The 19,844-nt window shown below is 37.9% G+C and overlaps 1 protein-coding gene across 1 annotated transcript in view; it reads left to right on the plus strand.

The window, feature by feature from the left end:
• st6galnac3 (ST6 (alpha-N-acetyl-neuraminyl-2,3-beta-galactosyl-1,3)-N-acetylgalactosaminide alpha-2,6-sialyltransferase 3) overlaps positions 1-19,512 on the plus strand; it is a 59,922-nt gene extending 40,410 nt beyond the window's left edge. Inside the window, 2 exon segments of the mRNA XM_053330280.1 lie at positions 14,853-14,960; positions 19,323-19,512. Of these exon segments, the coding sequence (XP_053186255.1) occupies positions 14,853-14,960; positions 19,323-19,512 (298 nt within the window).
• Positions 19,513-19,844: the final 332 nt, after the last annotated feature.

Genomic DNA, 19,844 nt, shown 5'->3' on the forward strand with positions numbered 1-19,844 from the left:
TACACGGACGAAATAGAGATCTGTAATCCACTGGGATCCTTTGCATCAAAAAACAAGTTGTTAATGGTATACTACACTCTGGGAAATATAGATCCAAAATACAGGTCTAAGCTGGCTTCTATCAGACTACTTGCGATGGCTAGATCAGCAGACCTCCGCAAATCTGGTGTAGACGTAATACTGAATAGAATTAAAGAAGACATGGTTGCATTGTACAGTGGTGTTAAAATGCAAACTATTAATGGAGAGAAAACAATATATGGTGCTATGGTCTCTCTCTGTGGCGACACCCTGGCACAGCATGAACTAGCAGGGTTCAAAGAGGGTGTGGGCTTTGCATACAGTAAGTGCAGACACTGTGAGTGTTCTTTTGAGGACATGCAGTCACAATTCAATGAGGATACATACACTAAAAGGACATTGGAGAAACATGTCAGACAGTGTGATGAGATAGAAATGGCAACCACAGACCTGTTTCGCAACAGCCTGAGAACAACATACGGGATCAATCGAAGGAGCAAGTTAGTTGAATTCCCATCCTTTGATATTATTCAGCAAACCCCACAAGACATCATGCATGTGATTCTGGAAGGGATAGCTCCACTGGAAATCAAAAATGTTTTGAATCGTCTTGTTCAGTCAGGACAGATAACTCTGGACTCGGTAAATTCTGCTATTCTTGGTTTCCCTTATTCCCCACTAGATGCTAGAGATAGGCCATCCCCAATTTCTCTTAGCACACTTATGTCAAATGATGGTAAACTAAAACAGTCATCTGGGCAAATGCTTGTCCTGCTTAGGATATTGCCATTTGTTTTAGAGAGTTTGGAAGACAATGCATATGTGCAACTGATAATTAAGTTAATAGAGATTGTGCAAATAGTGTTTGCACCTGTTCTTTCCATTGCAGCTGTGTCTACGTTGAAGTTGTTAATTGAAAATCATTTGAAGCATTGGAAGGAGCTTTTTCCAGACCACAATATTACACCTAAACAGCATTATATGATACATTTGCCATCACAAATAGAATTATTGGGTCCAATGGTCAGACATATGTGTATGCGGTTCGAATCCAAACACTGTTTCTTTAAACAATGGGCTTCCAAGCTAAATTTTAAAAATGTATGCAAATCTTTGATTAATCAGAACCAAATATATGAAAGCTGCCAAAATGTTGAGCCTTCCATGCACCCAATTTTGTCAAGTGAAAAGGAGATCGGACCTGTATCTGAGGTTAAAGATCTACAATATTTAACTGGAAAACTGAGAGACTTCCTAGGGGTCAGTGAAGTAAAAAACGCTGTATCAGTTAATTGGCTTGTGATAAATGGTAATAAATACATACCTGAGAAGTCAATGATCCTTGCTAAAGTACTGAATGGTAATATGCCAGAATTTGGACTGGTCAAAAATATATATCTTGTTGATTCTAGGCTTTATTGTTTGGAATATCAACCATTTCAAACTACATGCTTTGATAGAAATGTCATGGCTTATCAAGTTGAAGTCCCACACCTTGCACAGGCCACTGAGTTAGCTGATGCTGAAAGGCTGGTTGATTTTACCTCTTATTACACAATCAGCAGCAAGAGCCAAACTTATGTACAAATAAAATACTATATTGAGGATGTAATGAAATTGCACAGTAGTTCAAATGACTAGAGTGTTCTTCAGATATGAACAGATTGTTAATGGAATTTTACTTAGAGTAAAATTAAGGGTCTTGACGCATAATATTTCAATAGCAAATGAAAATGGGTTATTTTTGTATTCCAGATGTGTTCTGTATTTGTGTTTGCACTGAATCTTTGTGCAATATGAGTTCTCTCTTCGAGGTCATTTTACATATTTAGTAAACATGTCTTAAATAATCATAAATGTAATAAAATGAATATAATTCCAACCTTTATTTGTTAAATGATACTTAACCACAGTTCACTCACTTTAACATGGATGAGCAGTATGTTTTTAAAGTATCGGTTTATAAGAACTTCTCTGTACTGTATTTAATCTGGGCATATAATTGCTGTGCTGTGTTGTAAGATTGACAAAAAGGAATACCATTCAATTGTCATCTGTTTTTAAAATGTTAAGCAATTAAAAGGATAAGATGCTTGAAATAAGAAATACTGACTTTGACCAAGCAGTTTTATACTTCTAAGTGTTGATGTTATACCTTTAGTATTATGGTAATTATCATTATAAGCATGAACTTGCTCATAACCAGTAATAAAATCTCAATAACAAGTTACAATACCTTATTAAGATTATTAAGAGAAATACTTCTTAAAATAAGTGAAATGCTCTTAAACAAAAACTGCCTGGTAGGAAGAAATATCTTGGGAGACAAAAAACAAGCAAATTTTGCCTATATTTAAGATTTCTAATCTTAGTTAGATTTTAATTTTTGCAGTGTGTGGTGCTTTTCACTCAGGACCACAAATATGAACTGGGGTTACTAGAGGAAGTCAGGGCTTCACCAAAGCCTTTAGGATTAATTCTCTGACGGCCATGAATATTAGTACAATAATTCAGGGCAGTTGATCTAGTGGTTGTTACTTGATATTAGTTGATATTTCAGTCTGGACCAAAGTGGTGTCATCCTTATCGCTCCACTGCTAGTGTGGCTAAAAACAGATGTGCAATTCTTATCATAAGCAAAGTAGTTTAAAACTAAAAAGGGAGCAATAAGTTGATTGTTTCAAGTAATTAGAGGCAAAACAGCTTAAAATGAGTTTTCAGCCTGCTTCTTTTTGACTTGACAGCATCCGAACAAGAAGTGGAGGGTCTGCGCAGCAACAGGCATCTTTTTTTCTGTCCATGGACTAATGTTCTTTTCACCAGTTATTAATAGCTTTTCCATGCTAGTACAGAAGTAAACAAAACTAGACTTAAAGAAAGCAAATTGTCTTTTTCATAATGCAGGTTGTGGAGGTCACCCGCAATGTTTCACGTTGCCTCATGGCAGAATTAAGGAACGCCTCAGCAAGCCTGCACAGCTGCATTGCTCATTCCCATCATTAAAATAAATTGCTGTGCTCTGTGGTCTGTGTACAAAGAAAAAAAATTACCCCCCAAAAAAAGGCCTGTTTTTACCCCGCGGCTCTGCTCAGGATTTTGTCATTGTTTTGTCCCAAAGGCTCCTCAGCTGCTTCAGCGACACAATGTGTTGTTGCTTTATACAAAACTTGCCCGTGGGCAGAGGCAGTGTCTTGTCTCGTTGCCTGTTGTTGTACAAAGTAATCAGCTAATAATGAACAGCCATTTGCATCAGACTGTATCTACTCATTTTACGAAGAGAAGGAAAATAGCATATCTGATGCAGAGAGGGACGGACAGAGGTGATGTGGGGGAGTCTGCAGTTCATGTTTCTGGAGCTGAGATCAATTTTAAAAGAGCACATCTAGTGAAGATGCTGTTCTTTAAAATAGCTTTGTGTTTGTGTGTGGTGCCTGTGCCGGCCCGACGATATATAACTGAAGCTTTGCTCAAGAGGCAATTTCTTTGAGGCAAAGTAGAAGAGGGAAAAAGAGATTGAGAGAGATAGATGGTTGATATAATGCCCACCCTCCTGTAAGTGAGGAAAGAGACTTTGCTCTTCATAAATTCTGTCTGAAGTTACTTGATGGATATATATGGATTGATATATATATGTATGAATCTCTCCAGAACACACACTGACTTGCTTGAAAGAACAGAAGGTACAGTGCTGGTCAGTATTGATAATTATAAATTGACTTATATTGCCCTTTCAGAAACTGTATAACAAAGCGGCAAATAAATCAGACACTAAAAGGGTAAAAATCATTGTACTACTGCTCCATAGAACAAAAGGTAACAATTAGGAATTGATTGTGAGGTTGAAGGAACTCAGTAAGCATTGATTTTGTGATTTTCAAGTCAAAAAATGTCTAGACAGATAAAAACACAACCTCTTTTAAAATCAATAAAGAAATCCTAAAAACATTTAAATCAGCAAAAAAAGAACAACACTTTTTTGGCTCATTGTTATCAGTGGAACAAGCTGTAAGCACCTCATTTACATATTATCATCAGCAAACGTGTTAATTGTTTTTTAAATCACACCCAGCAGACAGATTGTGTCTCTGATCACCTAAAATGTAAGTCCAATATTCATTCTCCTTTTAGCTTTGGTCCACTATATTCTCCAGCAAGGGGCTAACTTCTTCTGCCTGTCTTCTTCTGCCATTTGGTCCAAAGCCAGTAGAAATGGGTGTACGTTTTTTCGCTTCAAACAGCTGCTGCTGGAAACACGGTTGATGAGATCACTGAGAATGGACTAAAAGATGAAAGATGCAGGGAGTAAAATCAAAACAATATGCTGAAAGATGTTAAAAACTCTGCATTACTCTGTAGGTCTCTAAAATGTCAAATCTATTGGTGCTTTTCCACTACACAGTTCCAGCACGACTTGACTCAGTTTCTTTTGCGTTTCCATTAGGGATAGTACCTGGTACCTGGTACTTTTTTAGTACCTGCTCTGCTGAGGTTCCAAGCGAGCCGAGCCAATACTAAATGTGACGTCAACAGACTGCCGGCCACTGATTGGTCAGAAGAATTGTCGCTGGAGTCATGAGCCGTCCCACACAAGAATCAAACCTGGCATTTTTAAATACAGCCATACGGCTCAGTTTTCTTGCTTTGTGTGTGATAAAAAGCCACATACAGCAGCAAGTACACCACTGCCTCCATGTCCTCCATTGTTTATGTGTTTGTGTCGCGTATAAAACAAAGTCATGGCAGGTTTGTAGAGTCGTGCTATGACGACTCCGCCCACGTTGAGTAGGTACCTTTTGTAACGGAAAAGGTCGTTCCTGGAACCGTGTCGAGTCGAGTCGAGCCGAGTAGTGCTGGAACTGTGTAGTGGAAAAACACCATGGGTGCAACTGCTACTGTAACACATTACACATAGACATTTGATTGTTAATGTAAAGATTAGGGATGGGCATTTGAATACATTTTCTTGATCGATCATCGGGAAATTTAACGATCAATTATCGGTTAATCATCTTTCATCTTAAAAATGCCATGACACGAGACTCTTGTAAAAGCAGCCGAGCCCCAAGCCACACACTACGAGCAAGACTCACACTACGCAACACAACTTCTATTTGAAACCAGCGTTTGATCGATAGAAATTTCATGTGATCGACAACATTTTCATCAATTATCAATCATCGATTAATCATGCCCATCCCTAGTAAAGCTAGTGCAGTGTATAAAAGGAGAAATAATAACACATCTAAAATAAGTTTTAGCAATGAATATGGTATAGATATTGGTTTTAACTGGTGATTTAAAAAGAGGAGACATATTTAGATTGAGAGTTGAGGGGTCTTTTAAGTAAAGTCAGGATTACTGACCGTGTCTGAATTTACATCATTTTCCAAATGCATGAACTGTCCATCATGGGACCTGGGACTCCTGTGAACATCTAGTAAAACAGCATTTAAATATTTTCTGATCGTTTAATAATAATTCAGCTCATTTTACAGTTAAGATGATTTCCTTGCAGAGTAAAGATCAACTTTGCACAATGGTGTTGAGTTAAAATCTGTTAAGTGTTTTTGACAGGTGTCATATCACATTTGTGCCGCTGCAGAGACATCATAAAGCAGACTTCGACTAAACCAGTCGTCAGTGTGGATTTTCTCACACACGTGGACAGCTCCCCTGATGTGAATGTCAAGTGCGAGTTATTGAACGGAGTCGGAGGTAGAGGAGTCTCTCACTGATCCCAGGCAGTTCTCTACTGCTCCTTAGCCTCTGGCGCTCGGCAGGTAAAGCACAACAAGCTCCAGCTCAGTCAGACTTATGGGATTATTTACTTAGACCCCTCTCAGAGTGTCTGACTTAATTTCTCAAACACCCTTCATTTCCCAGTGCCGGTAGCACCGCACCATCCTAGCATGTCAGTCCCAATCACTCCCGCCTCACTTGTCACAGGTTTTTGTTGGAGAGAGCACGTAAAAGAAAGATTTTCTTTTTTTTTTTTTGTCATCCAGCACAAATACAATTTATTATGTTTCATTTTTCAAGAATACTGAGGCAATAGGGACTAAGAGAGACTCAGTAAAAAGCCAGGCAACGTCGAGCCAGACCTCCTGACACCTTTGTTTGCTGTCTTTGAGTAAAAGGCTGTGTTTTTCTGCTTTAACAAAACAAGTAAATTGCATTCTCTCTGTCCTCCGGCTCTGGATGTGATTTGTCGCCTGCCAAAGCAGCTTCACACCGTGCCTTATCTCTCTTTTAAATTGGCCACACAATAACAGCATCCTCTCTGCAAAGTTAGATATATATACATATATAAAGTTGTCCCATTATAATTGTCATAAAGAAAAGTATTGCCTATTGTAGACCGTGAACCTTGTGGACCTTGTCATTCCCTGTGTGTCTCCACCTCCAGACATGTGCTTTGAAATGTTAGTCATCAGGTCAGCAGATCCCACCCCTTTTATTTATTCCAGCAAGCTTTTTTGCTCCAGGACATTCAGCACTCGACTGGGAATGTGGTGTATGTGTGTGTGCATATATGTATGTGTGCTTGCATTTGTGTGTCTACTGCTAGAGTGGCAAATGGCTAATGAATAATGCAGGGTAATAGTGATGTGTTGACAGCTCTGACGGCTGAGAGCTGCCGAGCTGTGTATCAGTGATAATGTGCCATTTCCCTTCTGTGCTCCTCCACTCCCTTATTACAACAAATTGCATTTTTTGTAATTTCACCTCCCCACAACCCCAATGTGTGTGTGTGTGTGTGTGTGTGTGTGTGTGTGTGTGTGTGTGTGTGTGTGTGTGTGTATGTGTTTGTGTATGTTAGTTTTTTTGGCAGCCCAAAACAATTGCCAAACTAATACTGCATTTGTGGCCTCAAACATACATTTTAGTGCAATAATGTCTGAAACTCTTTGTTTGGTTTTCCGATTAGTTTCCAAATTAATTTCAGCTTGTTCCTTTTGGTCACAAATGATTATGGTGTATTTAAGTAATGTCACCATTTTAAACTAAAACTTCAACAAACATCCATTTCTTGTGTGTTTATAGCCAATCAGGATACTACTGAGGATACTACTGAGGATACTAACGTTGTTGTGTCTTTGATATTTCTGGCTGGAAATTTATGGGTTTTAGTTCCCTGAAGTGCAGTTTACATTTTATGATCGGCAGTTAAACATTTTGAGTTTAAAAGGGACTTTAAAGGTCTTACATGAAATATCATTATTTTTAAGCCAAGAGAGACAAGCCACATTATCAGCACTGTGAGACCCCAGCAGGTTACATTGAATGACCACTGTTTGTACAGACAATCAGACGTCCTGTTATGGTTTAATACCTCCAAAGTGGAAGTTGTGCCAACTGACCTTTCTGGGCATTTAGCAACGTGCAATGTGTCGTTACCAGAAATGAGCCTGTTAGCTATTCAGCTAAGATTTATGTACACATTGTGCTTTCAGGAGCTTTATACATCCTATATGACCAGATTGACAAACCCTTAAAGCTATATGTTCTGAAATGGTCTAACCAGTGCCCTGTCTGTCTGGGACGTCAGTCATGTCATACGTTCTAGCAATGTGTAATTTACACATTAAACCTGGTATACTCTCAGAACCACTTTAGGGGACTAGGGACTGATGTTTGCTGGGTTATATAATTTATATAACATACACTACTTGACAGAGTTATACAGCTATAATTACAGAATAAGCTTAAAGCATTAATCAACTCTTTTCAGACAATGAATATGAAACATTGTGGAATCCGTTAAATCTGTTAAAGTGACTTTTGTCATTCAGACAGAGGTGACTTTTACCATAATGACAGGACATTTATGGAAATGGACAATGCATGTCTGATATTTGTCTACTGGTGCATGAGAGGTGGCAGAAAGAACAGTGAGTTAAACAGAGGAAGATATATTTTTTGTCCTTTCACTGGCAGCAGCAGCACTGATTGATGTGATTTTGCTGTTGAAGCCTTAATTAATGACCACAATGAGTGTGGTCCACTGCTCCTTACAGTTAATGCACCGATACATCCTCACATAAATGTAGTCATTTACCATTATTTGAGAGCAAAGCCTATTCTGTTTGATATTCAACAGTGCATATGTGTTGATTGACAGGTCTTTAAGTTGGGACTCATTTAATACCTATTAGCTTTCATGCTGTGTGTAAAGGGTTATGCTGGAAGTTCATTTATTCATCCTGCAGATGGCATAGAAGAAAATTGAAACTATGGGGAGAGCGGTGGTCTGATTGTTATTGGGGTGTACAAGGTCGCGTCCCCATTAAACAAAGGGGAAAATATTTTTCAGACTGATCTAAGGGGATGAGAAGAATCTCCTCAATAACTTGAATATGACTCTTTCACAGTGTTTCATCATTAATGTCTTTGTGCATAAGAGATAAAAGGTTATTGTGCTGTAAGTGATGTGGAACTGTTACTTACCCGACACAGTAAGATTGCCATTGAGACTCAGATTTACTGAAAGGGACTGTGGGGAAGCAGTGCCAAACATTTTAGCCTTTATATTTATAATTTAAATAAAATCAGATTTACATATGTTCACGTTCATGTAGTGGATATCAAATGCTAGTCTTAAACAAAATGTCCTCTGTGATGGGGAAAAGATAAAAGAAAGCATTATTGTAAACATTTTCATCAGACAATAGTAGATTTTAAACAATTTAGAATGTCCAATAAAGCCGGTTTTAAAAGGCATACAGATATTTTTGGTCATTATCATAGTTTTTAGGTCAATAAGACAAGACAGTACAAGAAAAATCTTGTGTCTTTGGGTTTGGGCAACTGGTCTAAAATCATCCTAAATTCTCCATCCTGTGTAGACCAGAAAATGTCAACATAGTCAATCTGAAGACTTAATTATAATACCAGACTGTAGAGGTCTAACAGGGCAGGATTACTTGTAGAAGTGGGAGCTGATACTGTAGTGCAGGAGTCAAGGGCTCTCCTTCCAAAAAGCCGCTCATTTGCGTTCGTTACTTCACCTGAACAGATAGGGCCAATCAAATGTCAATGGAACTTATTTATACATTTATTCACTGTTGAAATCCTGTTTCATCATTAGTTGATATGCAGGGTTTAATGCAATACTGCTGCGGACTGATCCAACTGTGTCTCATTTCTGCTATCAGCTGTGAACTCCCTAAAAAGTGAATGACGTTTTTAACAATGCACTCAAAACTGTGAAACACTTACAGCCAAATCACATGATAATTAAGTGACTATAGTGCACCCATATATTTAGAGGTGCCAAATGAATACAGTGCATAATCAAATTCAGAATAGCACATACTGGTATAAAAACTGATAGCTTATTCAATATATGTGGTCTAAAAAAAAATTACCCACGCAGTCTGTCTCCCAGTTCACCAAGGACTTACATATTTGGTCTCAGTGAGGATGATATACCTTTTGTGTTTCCCATTATTGGTGCTGTCTCATATCCCCCTGTGGCGACATGTGTAACATCAAAAGAAAGTTAACACACTATTTGAAATGAGAATCTAACATCACGACACTAAGAACCTGGAAATTGCTGAAACATGTTAGCACTTGCTGTTCAAGCTTAGCACAGATCTGACAAGTGTTAATGATGTTTTTACACTAATACGTTGATTACTTTACCAGGAATCTATATAGCATATCTCATCTTTTCACCTCTAATGGAAACAGAAAACAAATATAACATAATTATGTAGATGACCTTTTTCACTGTGACAGGAGGAATATATGGAAAATGAAAATGTAAGAAATGTCATACTTGTAAATGGGAAGGTGCCGATGTTGATATATTAATAGTTTGGTGTGAGATGCAGACATCCACTAAAGAAATTACAAAAATCAATTAGACCCAAAATGACCTTTTTCAAAAAGCTGTATGTTCTTCAAAGTCAGGATAAAATACTTCAGAAAGTACAAGATAACAGAGCCTTAAGGATGTCTGGAGTAGGGCATGATTCATCCAAGTGCTTTGAACATGGATCTGAACTAGCAACCAAAAAGTGAACAGATAATAAAGTTTTCTATAGCTGCTTTATTGTGGGTTTGGGCAAGAGCCTGTGTAAATGTGGTTGTTGAACTAAAAGCACACTAATTATATCATTTGGACTTTGGATGATTGTCTTTTATAAGGTTGAGGTTTGACTCTTGCAAAAAAAACAACAACACATAACTACACTGATGAGAGATAATGTATAGATTTAATACTGTAATAATGGAACTAACATTAAATCAATAAAAAAAAGAGCACTGACAGTAATTGTTAAAACCCAACCAATGATCACACATAATCTACTCTAATGGATGTGCAATGTTTGATCTGTCATCCACTGACCTATTTAAAAATACAGAGACACATTCATTGTAATGGGCCACTGACTATTTTTGGCTGGCAGGAGACTGTTGAGTCAGCATCAATTAGATCACTTTTAGTTACTGTCACTGAGTCTGAACTGATGCACAAAGAAAACAGTGACAAAACTGCTTTTCAGTTCATATTAAGAGTTGATACGTTTCGTTCTCGAGAAATCTAACATTTTAAAAAAACAAAATAAGCAGTTCAGTACCTTTCCACATGAAGATTTTTCCTTTTCCTGCTCCTTTTAGCAGGAATGTCACCCTGACGCTCCATCAGCAGAAAAAAACAAACAAACAAGCAAAACAACAAAAGACAAGATTTATTTCCTCTGACATAAGAAAAAGAGAAGCTGAATAACAACAACAAAAAGGTGTTAAATATTTCTGTTAATAATTTGTCAGAATGCTGCTTAAATTAATCAAAGTAGGGTTTTAGTGCATGTTGAGATAGTCTTGACAAGTCTATTATTATGTGCACAGATATGAAATAAGTAAAATATTGTAAGGGAAACATATCTCAATCAAGAAAAGGATTAGTTCATTTAATGCAATTACTTTGTTAGTTTCTGAGAGCCTTGGGTGTCCAATAAGCTGCCGTTATGAGCGCCTCCAACAACATAAGTTTCCGTGGGAGACATGCAAACAAAATAACATGAGTAAAATTGACTCATTACCAATTCTAGTCATTTCAGTTTGTGCAGCTGAGGGAAAATGGCAAAACTGTGACTGTGAGACAGACACACTGCCTGTCTGTAAATAGCCCTTCTTCTATTCTTCTAGCCTTCGATGTGACATTGTCAAGTCGCTGCTGACAAACATGATGTTGAGGAGCTTAGAATTGCAGAGCTTTTCAAACAGATCCTCACTGTGGCTTTAATTAATCACATCAATCAAAGAGGGTTCTGTCACTTCTTTCTTTCCTGAATGAATCTTACTGAATTATCCTCCAGGAGAACACAGTCGCTCGGCTTTTTATCTTTAATCTTATTTAGAGTTTTTGGTCCTCTGCCAGGTGTTTCAGCAAGAAAGAATGTAAGCACAATATGTTGTCTAGCTAAAGTTTGCAGCCTCATCTGATAAGTGAATGTAAATGAATGCTGTGGGTAGGAAAGGCAGGTCCACAGAAATTCACTGTAGTACCAACACAGGATAGGCCTTACATGAACGCTATAAATTACTTTTATTTTTAAATAATTAAATAATACAAGCTTGTCTCAGATTGGTTATGAGTTTTTTAAAATTATTTCCCTTACATATATAGGCTGTTGATCTTGGCTTACCCTTAACACACAACACAGCAAAAACATCTGAAGTTAAACAGTTTTCACAGATTCAAAAAGTTGATGACACAATCCCAAAAAACCAAAGTCGAACATCTTCTTTTAACCACAAAGTTACATTGCGTGTCCAGTCTAGCCAAATGATTACTACATTTAAGGGTGCTAATGGTAAAAGTGATAATTTTGCTATTATCAGAAAATCCACAGGTTGGGTTCTTTCAGCAGATTTAGTCTCAGACATGTTAACAGCTTTCAAAGTATTCTTGAACAAGACGCTGCTCTGTGTTGAAACTTAAAAGATACAAAATGTGAATGTTTTTCCTCTGTTAAAGTCTGACCTCCTTGCATGTAATGATGTTTGTGTAATAATTTGCAGTTCTTTAAAGGAGATCACTACAAGCCACATCATTTTTGCGTGAATGTGTGTTTTTAACATTTATTTTTTGTGAACAACCCAAAAACATGTTTGAATACTTGTTTTTGTGATTGTTTCATTTGCAATAAATGACTCGTGGATTAATTATTTGGATCATCAAAATAGTTGTTGATTGATCAATCGACTAATCTTTAGAGCTCTAACAGAGACGATCATTGGCTTCTTAAAATAATACAGTAATTGGGCTCATTTGAAAGCTGAATTCTTAAACTCAAATTGACATATCTCAGGCATGTGTTTTTAGATTATACTTATCATACATACAGTGTTGTTCTAAGAACAATACACTACTTGGACTGAAAGGGTGCTTTAAAAATCTTTGTTTTCATTGTTTGGGTTTTTTTTTCAACCTCTTGTGTCCAATTTGGCAAGAAAATGTCATTATTTTAAGAAAACATCAAGTACAGTATTATGGACTCACAAGCCTGTAAAATGAGAATGTACAACATTTATAGGTTATAACTTCCAAACCTTAGTTTGACTCAAAAACTGCTGCACACCAGCCCCGGCTTCATAAGGTTGCCTTAATTTAAGGTCAAAATTTAAAACTCAAATGCAAAATTTTGGACAACTCTGTAAAGCAAATCCACGAGGGTCCCTCACAGTTTGTCTTCACAAATTTTTTTTTTTTTTTTTTCTCAGTAAGCTCAACATCGTCATCCTCCCCCACAACCTCCCTGTCTCTCTTTGCTTTCTATGAATCATAATTGCCTGTAATCATAATTTCATAATGGTATGTAATTTGAAACTGGCAGTGATGGACATTTGACAAGAGAAAGAATTTTGTGTCCTCTCCACCAACACGCAACTGACAACTGATATTTCTAAATAATATGAAGGTAAAACTATCTTTAAGAGAGGCATGGCCAATAGGGCAGCGATACATAAAAAGACAAAGACAACCAGCACACACTGGACTATGAATTAGCCTTTACTCATCATTGAGACCTGCATCCATGGTAACTGCTTTTATACAACAACAGGATAATAGAAAATAATTTATTATTTATTATTAATTATATGACAAAATAAAATGTATGTCCAGGGACTTTTATAGAAATTAAATATTTTTACAGAGTCGGTTTCAGGCTGTTACAGAGCAGATATAAAGGTGGCAATGAACCCCATTTCTTTTCTTTGTGATTTTATTTGTCACCAGATGTGATAACACCAGAAAAGTGACAAAAATAATATATTTGACAAAGTCAGTATGCATGCAGACAGCACTTTCCATTTTGTCCCACAGTGAAATACACATTTTAGATGTTTTTTTTATTATATTTTATTCTATGTTTTAAGTCTTATTATTACCTGGACCTGTGAGTAATGATATCTCATTCTGCCTTATGTATATTCTTACACTGTATGTATACACTTGAACTTGAAAAATAGACTCTACTCAAAGCTGCAAGACAATGGAAGAAATTGTGAATGTTAAAATAGTTTTAGAGAAAAGTTAGAAAACAAAGCAAAACTTATTTTTGCATTCATGTTTTGAAGTTGAATTGCCAATGGTATTCAGTTGTTGCAGTTTAATGTGTGACATTCCACATATTGTACATTTACCCATCAGGATTTCTTGTGTTTTCTTGTTTACTAACAGTAAAAACAGTATATGATAATGATTCATGTATAGTATATACTGAGCACAACTAGTAAGAAGTATGGGAGTTTTTGATGACCGCTGTCCAAGGTGCTGATTCTGAAACATCAAAGCATTTCAACAATAATTGGCAGTAGTCATGTTGTGAAATCTGGCAGGACGAATCATAGCTGACAGGATTTATCTTTATAAACACCATAGTTATTTTAGGAAGCATGCCTGTAATTAATTCATTTTTCTTCCCTATAAAAAGCTGTTTCAGTCTACCTCTGGTATTTTCATCTCTATAGTGATACTGTATCCTACTGAGGTGTCGTTATTTTCCCCATCATTATCTGTACCATGTGGTGCACTCTGTTTAATTCATACAAAGCTTAGGGCCCCTTGTAGTATTTTGCATTGCTAAAAGGCAGAACCCCCTGGGAGTGCAGAGCCCCCTGCCTTGCAGAGTCTGCAGGTATACCTTTATGACCCACTTTGACGTTACTTGTCTTGTTATGACAAAACTCTGTGTATCTCAACTGTGCTCTATTTTGGAAATGATCAAAGCTTACATTTTTCAGCTTTGATAGGTCAAAACCAATGCACAACCAGTCAGATGTTGATGAAAGGATTATGCATGTTGTTACTGATTAGCCCCCGGGGTTCCTGCATGATTCTCAGGGGGCGACATATGTACTGATGTTGCCTTGTTGTGTTGAGCTGTTCAACAAGCCAAAAAAATGTTTGTTTCTCAGCCCTTAAACCTTTTTTGAATATGTATTGAAGTGTGAATTTTACATGTCTCCTAAATGGATACAAGCTCTTTTACTATTAATGTTCATAATTATAGATTGGTCTTTAAATGAAAGAAATGCTTCATGTAAAGGTTTACAGTATAACAGACATATGGTGATACATCTGAAGGACGTCTTACAGCACCGTAGATGGATTTACATTTACACTTTTGGTCTTATCCACAGTATCCAAAAATTAGAACAGCTGTAAGAATAATTGTAATTCTCAGATCGTCTGCATTTTAAGCAGAAGAGAGGAAAGAGGAAATACAACAATGGCCTGGAAACATTGTTTACTTTTTAAGATTTTTATACACATTAAAATTACAATAAAATATGTCTTTGTATGTTTGCAGGATCCAGTCTGGCTCCTACCTCAGCACCGGCTGGTTCACGCTCATCCTCGCAATGGACATGTGCAAAGAGATCCATATCTATGGCATGATAAATGACACCTACTGCAAGTAAGACACCAGCTATCACCTGCCCTCCTCCACACTGGGATGAAAAATGCACGTGCTCCCACAAAACTTAGAAAACTAAATTCACATTCACAGCAGTGCCGGCCAATCGCATGCCTCCCATATCTGTGGACTGCCGTGTTGGAATACATTTCCAATGCCTCAGTTTGAATTTAATGGCTGAATTTCTATGCTGAAATCCATATTGGGTTCTCTGTGGCGTGAATACCATTATGTTTCCCTGCCTAGAATACCCAGCAGGCTGCAGAGTCTCCATCGCTGCAGGTGGCTGGACTGCAGCACCCAATTCCCCGTCTGCTTAAAGTTTTATTTGTATATCAGCTTGTCGTCTTCTCTCTGACTCTTGGGTGAGTGATTACTGTCTGACTGCAAGGCCATAGGAGGGATGACAAACAAGATGCTTTTGCTCTGGGCATGGCTGCTCAGTCTCAAGTCATCTCAGCCTTGATGGGAGCTGACTCTCCTCATTCACTCTGTGCGTCTCCCCTTCACTCTCACAGCTCAACCTGAGCTCTCTCTATCCTCTGAATCAAACATAACTTACCTAATGCATGGTGAAAACCCTGCCTTTATCCTCTCCATGTTCTCCATGCACAGCAGGAGTTAAAATAAAAACAGCTGCAGACCAGGGGTGCTGGATTCATTTCAGAAGTGCGGGGGCCAAGAAGTCTGTGTCTGTCTGTGTGACTGTGTCAGTGACTCTTGAAAAACTTTTGCGGGGTATCTATGGTTTGCTTGCACTGCGGGGTTACAAAGACAAAGTAGCTAACTAGTACACGTGGGATTAGATCAAGCGGCAACAACCACAGCTTTAAAATGAAATCAACATGGAAGTCTCTTGAAATTCAGTGTCCCTGATGGTCACCATGTGCTTGATCCAAAAAATCCTTAGTTCCAAAAAGCGTCAACTTCTCTTATTAAATTAAGTCATTTACAACATGATAAAGTTGTTATGGTCTCCATCTCTAAATTTGGGCCCTCTAATAAGTGTGCTGGTGGTCATTTTGTAAATGATTGCTCCATCAGTAAGATATAAAAACCAACAGTATCTTTGATATCTGCTGTGTGGGCATTGATTGACAGCTGTGACTCACAGATAGCTGTGTTCTAAGTAAGCTACAGTTAGCTTTGATCCAAGTTAGTCTGATATGTCCTGGCTCCAAACGGAAAAGATGGTGCTCACTGTAAGCAGCAACTCTGGGCTTCAAACTGGCTCCAGTGCAAACCAATGGGTCATGCCACCGTATGTTCATCTTCATATACAATCGATGGATTAGATACTGTACAAGCTTTCTTGTTCAATTACCCAAAACTACACGTTAACAGGACAGTAACACTTCTGCAGCTGGGTAACAGCAAGCAGACAAAGAATGTTAATGTTGTTCTTGTTTTGTAAGCAGCCATGCCCCAAATCCATACTTAACGATCAGAAAAAACGTTACTTCCCTACTGCTTCACATCACAAATTATTAAAGGCCACGCTGTTGTGAAAATGTCATTCATAGCCTTTAACAGCCGAAATATACTTTGGTAGTACCTTGATTGCCTGTACTCAAAAAAGAAATGCTTTGAACCTGTCATTTTAATGCGATATCATGAATTAACCAACTCGTATTAACTTTCAAAGCATGTGTGTTTACTGGCTGGTTGCCCGCACGTGCCAAATGGGTTTCACCTATGGGCATTGGAGTCCAATTAAGAAACAGTAATTTGACTTAAAAAAATATTTTTCCTGTTTTGTCTTTGTCTGTAGGGGCAAAATGATTCATGACTTAAAAAGAATGTGGGAGGAGGGTAACGTCGGGGTACCAATGGCCCCTTGGACCTACTTCTAGCTCCTTTGCCCCAGACACATGACAGTGAGGATAATTCAACCAGCAGAGAGGATTTTATAATTCACTGAGGCGGTTAAGGGGCGGTGTTCTTTGCCTGCAATTTAGTGTCATACAAAGTACTGTTGGCAGCAGGCTTGCTCTACTACAACAGGAAGAAGTAATGTTTTGTGTGATGATGTGTTGAAGCCTTAGCCAGAATTGACCTCAGCAGTTGTGTTGTAATAGAACCTCAACAGGTGCTGCAGAGGCTGAAATTGAATTTATTTGTTAACGCTAGTGTGCACCACTGTGTGACACAGAGAAAGGAGCAGTGATTGGGCTGTGTTAAGCTGGCAGACAGCCACAGCAGCTTTTTCACTGTGGACTCACTGGCTGGCTGTTGTGATGGCTGTTTCTCTTCTATCTGTGTTCATTCTCCCAAATGAAATGGTTACACAAGCCATACCCTCATAAAGCTGTCATTTACTATTAGAAACCAAGAGTACCATGAATCTGTTCTACTGCTGCATATTTTCTGTCCTTCTGGTTACTGATTCCTCATTTTTAATAATATAGTGCAAACATAGTGACTCACCTTGAGATGCAGGTCAAACTTACCTTCAGTGCTACTCAGTTTTCTGGATGGTTTCACATTTAGTTTTGATCTGGATAAAATGAAATGTGCAGTACATAGAATGTAGTTGCATCTAGCAGATCGGGCTTGGCAAAAATGTAATCTAATATTCACAAGTATGTTTTAATTAGTGTATAATCACCAGAAGTATTGTCTTGTCATTACTTTAGAATGAGACATTTATATCTACAGATGGAGCGCTCTTCAAGGGAGCCTGTCATGTTGCACTGCCATGTTTCTACAGTATGTCAGAACAGTCAAGCCAAACACTGGTTGTAGAGGGCCTTTTGTGTTTTTTGTGAGTTTCACAGCTATTGTAGGTTCTCCTGCATGCTTGAATTGATGCGTTCAGTTTGTTGCAATCTGCAACCTCATTGCTAGATACCACTAAATCCTACACACTGCACCTTTAATCTTGTCATGGTGCTTAACAAATGAAAGCAATTCAGTCCAGGATATTTATTGAATGAATTTGGCCCCCAACAGCAGCTATTTTTTTAAATAATTTTGCCAGAGGCAGCATCAATTCAAATAGCTTTATGCCATCCTGAAGGATCAGTTTAATATTTTAATAATTTGGTTATTTATGTAGCACTGACTGGAATTTAACCAAAACTGTTTTATTTTCAATGCAGAGGTTCTAAATTTTGTCTTACACAGAAAATTATATTTTAACTGTGTACTAATACTTGGAACATACATTAATGTATATAAAGAATTCACAAACTGATTGCACACTCAGAGCATAAAGTACATACCTGTATGTCCAGCTTGGGTAAACATCTGTGTCTGGCTGTTATGTGCAACACACAGTATGTAGTCAAATCAAAATAGGCAATTATATTATAAATACAGTGATCCTTATTTAAACAAGTAGCCTCTTCAGATAAAAAATGAAAGCACAAATTACACTCTATAGGGAGAAGTATGTGGACATCATTAATAATGTTTCTTCAAAGCCTCCACTCTTCTATGAACAAGCTTTCCACCAAATTTTGGGAAGAGGCTGCAGAGATTTGATCCAATTCAGCAACAAAAGTGAATTAATGAGGTCCAACACTGATGTTGAGCAATACATTCATGTTCATCCAAAAGATGTTGAATGGGGTTGAGGTCAGACCTACGGATGTAATGGACTGAAACAGGAAATGGCCAAACACAAACTGTTGCCACAAAGCTGGAAGAACATTAATGTCTACATTAAAGGAAGATGGCTGGCAATCTACTATGTTCACAGATTTGATATCTTTACTGGCATGCTGTGCTTCATATCATAACCTCTTCACTTTTCAAGTTCTTTGAGAAATGTACAATGTAATACAAAGTCAAGAACAAACCAGTGAAGCACTGTAAGTGGAAAGACATCCCCATCCCTGCACAGGGGTGTCTACTGTACACAGAACTAGTCCTCAGAGACTAAGGAAATAGAAAATCTCTATTCTAACAAATAAACAATTATATTTTAGACAATGATGTTCTTCACACTTTGTGGCAACATACTACTCTCCAGAGACTGTAAATGTGATCACTCTGGAGCCAATTTTGACAAGAAGGAAGATGTCATTCAGTGCAGCAGTGCTGCTTATTAATGTATTTTTAATTGTTTTTGGACAACAGCTGAGGTCTACGGCACAGAGGAATTAGATAAACACGCACTGCTAATAAGTAGTAATTCATTGGTAGTTTGGCTCTGCACATGAGATTTATTGACAATAGGAAAAATATAGAAAATCCCCAGCCATGTCCTTTATTTTGTCCGCATACTTCTGGCTATAATTGCAATTAACATCACATATAGACATTTATAGCATGTTAAAATATCACCTGAAAGACATGAAATTATAGGTCCTGTATTTTGATAAACAACGGTAATTTTTTATTTCTCTGTCTCCTCAGGACGGAAGGTTACAGAAAAGTTCCCTACCACTACTACGAGGCCGGCAGCCGGGACGAGTGTGCAGAGTATCTCCTTCATGAGAGCGCCCCCTACGGAGGGCACCGCTTCATCACAGAGAAGTCTGTGTTTGCCAAATGGGCCAAAACGCACGCCATCAAGTTTTTCAACCCACCGTGGCAGCTGTCGTGACCCTGGCTGAACCATCATGGAAATACAACATCATTATCATCTTCATCATCATCATCATCATCGGGAAACCAGCTGAATCTCCACACTGACAGAAACTGTGTTCCCTAATGTGTGCAAATATTCTCTTTGGCACAAATTCCAATATCCATATATCCATCACAGACGGTTGTTTGTCCAGTCCTGGTTGGTTGATATCCAGGAAGTGCTTAAGGGTGGAGCCTCTGTAATCCAGGTTCCTGTTTATTTGACAATGGTCACTCAAGCAGACAGATTTCCAATTTGGTTTGACCAGTCAGGACAGCACTGACATATCTTATGTTCTTGAATATTTA

The sequence above is a fragment of the Scomber japonicus genome, chromosome 12 (assembly GCF_027409825.1).
Source record: "Scomber japonicus isolate fScoJap1 chromosome 12, fScoJap1.pri, whole genome shotgun sequence".
Lineage (NCBI taxonomy): Eukaryota > Metazoa > Chordata > Actinopteri > Scombriformes > Scombridae > Scomber > Scomber japonicus.